General features: G+C 41.7%; 1 protein-coding gene across 1 annotated transcript in view; it reads left to right on the top strand.

Moving 5' to 3' along the window:
• Positions 1-3,101: 3,101 nt before the first annotated feature.
• The window catches only part of LOC129561600 (UDP-glucuronosyltransferase 2C1-like), a 39,496-nt gene continuing 34,442 nt past the window's right edge, over positions 3,102-8,155 (top strand). Inside the window, exon 1 of the mRNA XM_055434334.2 lies at positions 3,102-3,822. Within this exon, the coding sequence (XP_055290309.2) occupies positions 3,102-3,822 (721 nt within the window). The remainder of the gene's footprint in view (positions 3,823-8,155) is intronic.

Below are 8,155 nucleotides of genomic sequence, written 5' to 3'. Positions count from 1 at the left end.
TGAGTTGAATGACCAGCTTCTAAGGCCTTTTGGGACACAGAAATTGAAAAAAAAAATCCTAAATATTTATGAAGTCACAAAGAACTGAAATAGCCACAGAAGTCCTGAAAATAAGAATGAAGCTGGAGCCATCCCATCTCTTATTTTAAATTCTATTACAAAACTATAGAAATATTTAAAATATGGTATTGTCATTAAAAAAAACACATAGATGAATGAATAGGATTAATAGCCCTGAAATAAACCCTCACCTATAAAATTGAATAATATTTGACAAAAAACCCAAAAGTACTTAATAGGAAAATGGTATTCTCTTCCATGAATAGTACTGAGGAAACTGGATAATCATATGAAGGAAAATGAAATTTGGACCCTTATGTTACGTCATCAAGGGAACATTTCATGCAAAATGGGCACAGTAAAGGACAGAAATGGTATGGACCTAACAGAAGCAGAAGATATTAAGAAGAGGTGGCAATAATACACAGAAACAATACCAAAAAAGATCTTCATGACCCAGAAAACACGATGGTGTGATCATTCACCTAGAGACAGACATTCTGGAATGAGAGGTCAAGTGGGCCTTAGGAAACATTACTATGAACAAAATTAGTGGGGTGATGGAATTCCAGTTGAGCTATTTCAAATCCTAAAAGATGATGCTGTGAAAGTGCTTCACTCAATATGCCAGCAAATTTGGAAAAGTCAGCAGTGCCCACAGGACTGGACAAGGTCAGTTTTCATTCCAATTCCAAAGAAAAGCAATGCCAAAGAATATTCAAACTACTGCACAATTGCACTCATTTCATACACTAGCAAAGTAATGCTCAAAATTCTTGAAGCCAGGCTTCAATAGTATGTGAACCATGAAGTTCCAGATGTTCAAACTGGTTTTAGAAAAGGCAGAGGAACCAGAGATTAAATTGCCAACATCTGTTGGATCATCAGAAAAGCAAGAGAGTTCCAGAAAAACATCTATTTATGCTTTATTGACTATGCCAAAGCCTCTGACTGTGTGGATCACAATAAACTGTGGAAAATTCTGAAAGAGATGGAATACCAGACCACCTGACCTGCCTCTTGAGAAACCTGTATGCACGTCAGGAAGCAACAGTTAGAACTGGACATGGAACAACAGACTGATTCCAAATAGGAAAAGGAGCACATCAAGGCTGTATATTGTCACCCTGCTTATTTAACTTATACGCAGAGTACATCATGAGAAATGCTGGGCTTTAAGAAGCCCAAGCTGGAATCAAGATTGCTGGAAGAAATATCAATAACCCCAGATATGCAGCAGAGAAGGTAATGGCAAACCAGCACCCTTGACTGGAAAATCCCATGGATGGAGGAGCCTGGTAGGCTACAGTCCATAGGGTCGCAAAGAGTCTGACATGACTGAGAGACTTCACTTTCACTTCTCACTTTCATGCATTGGAGAAGGAAATGGCAACACACTCCAGTGTTCTTGCCTGGAGAATCCCAGGGATGGCGGAGCCTGGTGGGCTGCCATCTACGGGGTCGCACAGAGTCGGACACGACTGAAGCGACTTAGCAGCAGCAGCAACAGATGACACCAACCTTATGGCAAAAAGTGAAGAAGAACTAAAGAGCCTTTTGATGAAAGTGATACCAGGAGAATGAAAAAGTTGTCTTAAAGCTCAGCATTCAGAAAGATCATGGCATCCGGTCCCGTCATTTCATGGCAAATAGATTGGGAAACAGTGGAAACAGTAGCAGACTTTATTTTGGGCGGCTCCAATATCACTGCAGATGGTGATTGCAGCCATGGAATTAAAAGACACTTGCTCCTTGGAAGGAAAGTTATGACCAACCTAGACAGCATATTAAAAAGCAGAGACATTACCTTGCTAACAAAGGTCCATATAGTCAAGGCTATAGTTTTTCCAGTAGTCATGTGTGGATGTTAGAGTTGGACTATAAAGAAAGCTGAGCCCTGGAATTGATGCTTTTGAACTGTGGTGTCATAGAAGACTCCTGAGAGTCTCTCGGACTGCAAGGAGATCCAACCAGTTCATCCTAAAGGAAATCAATTCTATATGTTCATTGGAAGGACTGATGTTGAAGCTGAAACTCCAATACTTTGGCCACCTGATGCGAAGAGCTGACTCATTTGAAAAAATTGTGAATCTGGGAAAGATTGAGGGCAGGAGGAGAAGGGGACGACAGAGGATCAGATGGTTGGATGGCATCACCGACTCTCTGGACATGAGTTTGAGCAAGCTCTGGGATATGGTGAAGGATGGTGAAGCCTGGTGTGCTGTAGTCCATGGGGTGGCAAAGAGTTGGACACATCTGAGTGTCCAACAGTAGAGACTTGGCAGGCCGGGACAGATTTGTTTGGTATATTCAAAGTTCTGAAAGACAAAATATGTGACTTAAAATATTTTACTTGAAAATGAATTCCTTCTTAAATAAAAAGAGATAATTAGTTCCCAGACAATCAAAATGTGAGTGGGTTCAAAATTATAGACAAATATCAGTGGCTCAGTGGATAAAGAATCTGCCATCAGTAAAAGAAATATTAGAGAGACCATTCTGTTCAATGAACATTCAAATCAAATCAGAGAAAAAGATCTAAAAAATCTAGTCTTAATTGAATATTCATCAGATGATGATGAACTTTCTTAACATTATTTAGAAATTACTATGAATTGATGTCTAATTTCATGTCCCCTGTTTTTAATATCCATGAAAAGAAGTTTTGAAAATCTCATTCTGAAGTTTTTTGTTTTGTTTTTTCTGTAGCTATTTTTTCCTGACCCTGGGATTGAATCCAGGTCTTCTGCATTGAGTGCAGATTCTCTACCGTATGATCCACCAGGGAAGCTCATAGAAGTGTGGAAACTCATTCTGAGGTGTTTCTCTTTTTCCCTTAATTATTTTATTGACATTATCGACTGTTTCTTTTTTTTTCCTCAAGGCAATTTCATTTTGTTTTAATCTTTAATACAAAGTACATAAATCAAAGTTCAGTCCTGCCTAGTATAAATTGATTGGGAGAGTCAAGGAGAGATGTTTGGATTTTGAGTTTCATGCACTTGGTCCAAGCCCAGATTTAGTTTCACTAAGAGTTGATTATGAAGACTGTGAAAGGCTTCTATGTCCTTTTCATGCTGCATCTATGGTTTTTTGACTCTGGAAGAACCGGAAAGATACTTGTATGGCCCATGGATTTTAGTCACTGGATTAATTTAAAGGTTATTCTGGATGAACTCCATCTTGGTGGGCATGAGATAACTGTCCTCGTACCTTCAACCAGTTCTCTGCTTGATCATACTCAGATTCCCTTTAATGTGGAGATCCTTCAAATTCCAATAAGTAAAGAAAGTTTCATGGAAGAATTCACTGCGAATCTCTACACACTTACTTTTGAACTGCCGAAAGTTTCATGGTGGGAGAGGCAAGTACAACTGACAAAAATGTTGAAAATGTTTTTAGCAACAACCAGAAGCATTTGTGACAGTGTTGTCACAAACAAGGAGATGCTCAGCAGGCTTCAGGCAGCTAAGTTTGATATCTGTATTGCTGACCCTTTAAGCTTCTGTGGGGAATTAGTGGCTGAGCTTCTCAATATTCCATTTATATACTCCTTTCGGTTTTCCTATGGCAATGTCATTGAGAGATCGTGTGGTGGGCTTCCTATGCCTTCTTCATATGTTCCTGGCACCATATCAGGACTGACAGACAGCATGACTTTTATACAGAGGTTGGAGAACTGGTTATCATATACAGTGAATGGCCTGATGTATTCATATTTTGTATTTCCAGATTGGGATGAATATTATAGCAAGGTTTTAGGTAAGAGACATTTGCATGTAATAATGATTCTTATTTCATATGGAAAATGTAATTGTTTATCTGTCTGTATGAAAACTTAAAAAAGCTTTTCTTTGAGTGATACCCAAGCTCATGTTTCTTAACTGTTTTGAGTAACAACAATAATAACAATTCTTTATCTTTCTTTATTCCTTTCTTAAACTTTTCCTTTTTTGTTTTGGATTATTGAGTACTAAAAATTTATCAGAGAACAAATATTCCCTATAATTATCCATAAATCCTATTCAATGCTGCTAATTTTTTTTTTTTTCAGAATATCTACAAAACCCAAATCTGACAGTGTTTAAGTTCCATAACCTTGGGCTACTTCTTTCTTGCTTACTTCTTCTTTTACATGCAGGCTTCCCAGGTGGTGCGAGCAGTAAAGAACCTGTCTGCCAATGCAGAAAGCATAAGAGACGGGTTTGATGATTCCTGGGTCAGGAAGATCCCCTAGAATAGGGCATTATACCTTCCGTTTTCTTTCTGATTAATCTGCTGTTTCTCAGGCCTTCTGTTTTGCATCCTCTGAAGGCTTGGTTTGCTAATTCCCAGGCTTGTAACGTGATAAATAAGAAACTGGAAAATAAATAAACATACATGGGTTTCATCTGCTCTTTGCCTTCCCAAAGAGAAAGAAACAAGAAATGTTTTTCTCTAACAAGACTTTGAAACGTATTTTATTGTTGCCTTATTGTTGCTGTTCCATTCATAATTGGATTAGAAGTGAACTATTGAGCTTTGATCCTGAGCTCAAACATTTTATCCACTTCAGCAAGTCCTTTTATGCTTTCATTTTTCCTTTTGCATAACTGATAAGCGTATTTTTTTTAAAAAAGTTTTATATAATTGTGTTAAGGAGGATTTTGCAGAAGATATTTGAGAAAGCCGTTGATAGGGCCCACATGGGGTCTCACTGATAAGATGGCTCGTTATGTCGACCTCACAAACAAAGAATAAAGCACAGTGATCTGTGAGACTGACCAAATTGCCCAAATGACATCCTGTTATCTCACTGGCGCCTGTCTTCTCAAAGCTGTGAGACCACCAGATTCCAGACCTCCAGGTACCTGACCATCCCTTCAGAGAATTTTTCTTTGGTGGGGTGTAAGAAGGATTCCATCCCAAAGGGAGAATGCTGGTTCTCCTTAAGAGCCAGTCACCCTCTCTTTTCACTCTAATAAGTTTCCCATTTCTTGTCTGACTGCCTGGCTTGCCCTCTTTTGCTCTGCACTTGCCTTACGTTTTGGTGCCGAAACCCCGGGAGGGAAGATCCACCGCAACTGGGTGGGCTCCTCTCACAAGCCCCCCTCCGGTGGTCCCCTCCCTTGGACCTTGCTGAGAAAAAGATGAGCTCTGGGACGGGACTCTCCTCTCACCTTGCCCTACTGACATCCACACACCAGCCCACATTTCATCCATCGCTTACAAGGGTGAGTGAAATCCCAATCCCTTGGATCCTCTCTCTCTCGCCTCGTTTCCAAGTCCTAGCGATAGGCGGGAGGATCCCCACGGCCCTCAGCCCCTCGGCCTTGTGCCCCGTCTGGCTTGGAAATAGGGGAAGCCCATTTCAAATCAGACTATTATTACTCTCCGAGAAAGTCCTGAGAACCGGGTCGCTCTCAGGTCTGAGAGAACGGGGTCTCTCGGACCTTTCTCCTCGCTTTCTCTCGCCCTTGTTTAACTTCCCTATTTGCCAGCAATGGGAAATTCTCAGTCCCAGCCCTCAAAATCTACTCCTCTGGGATGCCTTCTCCGAAACCTAAAAGCTTTGGGCTTCCAAGGGGAGATAAGACCAAAAAGACTTACTTACTATTCTAACACTGTCTGACCGCAAAACCGACTTGATAACAGGTCCCAGTGGCCAGAAAACGGAACCCTGGATTATAATACTCTACAGGAGCTCCATAATTTCTGCTGCCGCAATGGCAAGTGGTTAGAAATCCCTTATGTTCCCGCTTTCTCTGCTCTTCGCTCTCGACCCTCTGTGAATCTCCTTCTACTTCTCAAATACTCTTAGCCCACTCTGGGCCACATCCTCCTAATACAATGTCTCCTGATCCTTGTTCAGACTTTTCTTCTTCCTTCCACCTTTCCGATCACAGCCCACCCCCTATCGCTCCCAATCCCCTTGTAGCCGCTCCAGATCCAGTTCCACAACCTTCACCTGAGGTCGCCTCCTCCCTTCCTCCTTCTCAAGTGCAGGCCGCGGCCATCGCGGCTCCCAACTCCCCTCCCCTGCTTGTGCCTCAGATTAGCTCTGAGACCTCAGCCCCACCCTCTGTCCTGAGGGTTCCAAGGCTTTACCCTGACCTCCTTAGATCCCCTCTCTGAACAACTTTGAAACAGGAAACTTCACCACAGGACCCTGCTCCTTCCCCTGCTCTACTCCTCCCTTTACCTGAAGTAGCTGGAGCAGAAGGCATTGTTCAGGTTCAGTTCCCATTCTCCCTCACCTATCTATCTTAGATTGAAAAGTGTCTTGGCTCATTCTCCTCAGACCCGGATAATTACGAAAAGAATGCAAGGATCTTACCCAGTCTTACGACATAACCTAGCATGATATTTACATCATACTTTCCTCCACTCTTCTTCCAGAAGAGAAGGAACGGGTATGGAGTATGGCAAGGCTCTCAGGTGCCCGTAGAGGTAAGGGCTGTCGCCCCTGAGATGATCCCAACTGGGATTGGGAGACCTGGGTGAGCAGACCATAATCATATGACTGTTTGCCTCACTGTGGGCCTTCAAAAGGCAGGTCATAAAGTCATCAAATTTGATAAGCTGTGGGAAATAACTCAAAGACTAGATGAAAACCTGGCACAGTTTCTATCCAGGTTAACGGAAGCCCTACAAAAATATACAAAATCCAACCCCACTTCAGCAGAGGGCACCATGTCCTTAACACCCATTTTATCTCCCAGTCGTCCCCAGATATCCGAAAGAAACTAAAAAAGACAGAAGAAGGCCCTCAAACCGCTCAATGAGACCTTTTAAATTTAGCCTTTCAATAATCGGGAAGAACAGGCAAAGCTAGAGAAGGCCCAACCAGATCAGGCCAAATACCACCTGTTAGCCACTGCCGTACATGGCTCCAAGCCTCCATCAACCAACAAAGAAAGGAAGCCAATTGGTCCCTGCTTCAAATGTGGCAAAGAAGACCACTGGGCCAGCTTATGCCTAAAGCCAAGGCCCCCTCCAGGTCCATGTCCCAACTGTGGCTTAAAGGGACATTGGAAGGTCGACTGCCCAAATACCCGTCCAGGGATCAGGACATCCCCTCTTGGTCCCAATCAGGAGTCCTCTGACCCAGCTCTGCCCAACCTCCTCAGACTTGCCACTGAAGTCTGAAGGTGCCCAGGGCCCTAGGCCCCAAATCTCATGACCTCTGCGGAGCCCAGGGTAACTCTTACAGTGGCAGGTAAGCCGATCTCCTTTCTCATTTACACAGGGGCCACTTATTCTTCTATGCCTGCCTACTCTGGAAAAACTGAGGTCTCTCAGATCTCTGTTATGAGGGTTGATGGTTTAATAGCTATACCACAAATAACGAGCCATCTTATCAATGAGACCCCTATCAGCTATGTTCTGCTTGCATTAGTCAGTTAGATTTTTTAAGATATAATTGACATGTTGCTTTGTATTAATTTTAGGTATCAACCAGATATTGTCAATCTGTAGAAAAAATTGAAAATTGTAATTGATCCAACCTTAAGATTATAACCTGGGAGACAGTTTTTTAGAAACTTCTGAGAAAAGTCCTCCCATTAGAAGTCAAAGCACAGTTATATGAGTTTTTGAGATAAAGGGTTATACATCAAAAGTTTATGTATCAGAGTAATGCTGGCAACTTACATAGGCCAAAGCGAGTGCTGGGTCATTGCGACACCTTATAGGATTAAGGAAGGAATGTTTTCTCCTAAAGAGTTACCTTGCTAGCACCAAAAGCAAATTGTTTTGTTCATTAGTTTGATGAGTTGGTATTTCTGTGTCCTCTAAGGAGACCTAGTTAATGTGGAATATAGATATGCAATATACGCTAAAGAGGAGGGTGGTGAGTGGCTCAAATGGCAGAGAAAATTTTTTGTTGCTTTTTTTTTTGCCCTGCTTTAAATTCATTTTTTTAAGTCACAGGCATACAATGTAATAATTTTGTATTTATACATATTGTGAAGTGATCACCACAAGACCTCTAGTTAATGGTCATCACCTCACATAGTTACAACTTTCCAATTTTGAGATGAGAACTTTTAAGATCTACTCCCTTAACTCATATCATATATACAATACAGTATTGCTAAATACAGTCAACATGCTG

The sequence above is a fragment of the Moschus berezovskii genome, chromosome 5 (genome assembly GCF_049115385.1).
Source record: "Moschus berezovskii isolate FMDL1 chromosome 5, NW_MosBer_1.0, whole genome shotgun sequence".
Lineage (NCBI taxonomy): Eukaryota > Metazoa > Chordata > Mammalia > Artiodactyla > Moschidae > Moschus > Moschus berezovskii.
The sequence above is the reverse complement of the archived record's forward strand: the minus strand, read 5'-3'. Positions and strand labels throughout refer to the sequence as shown.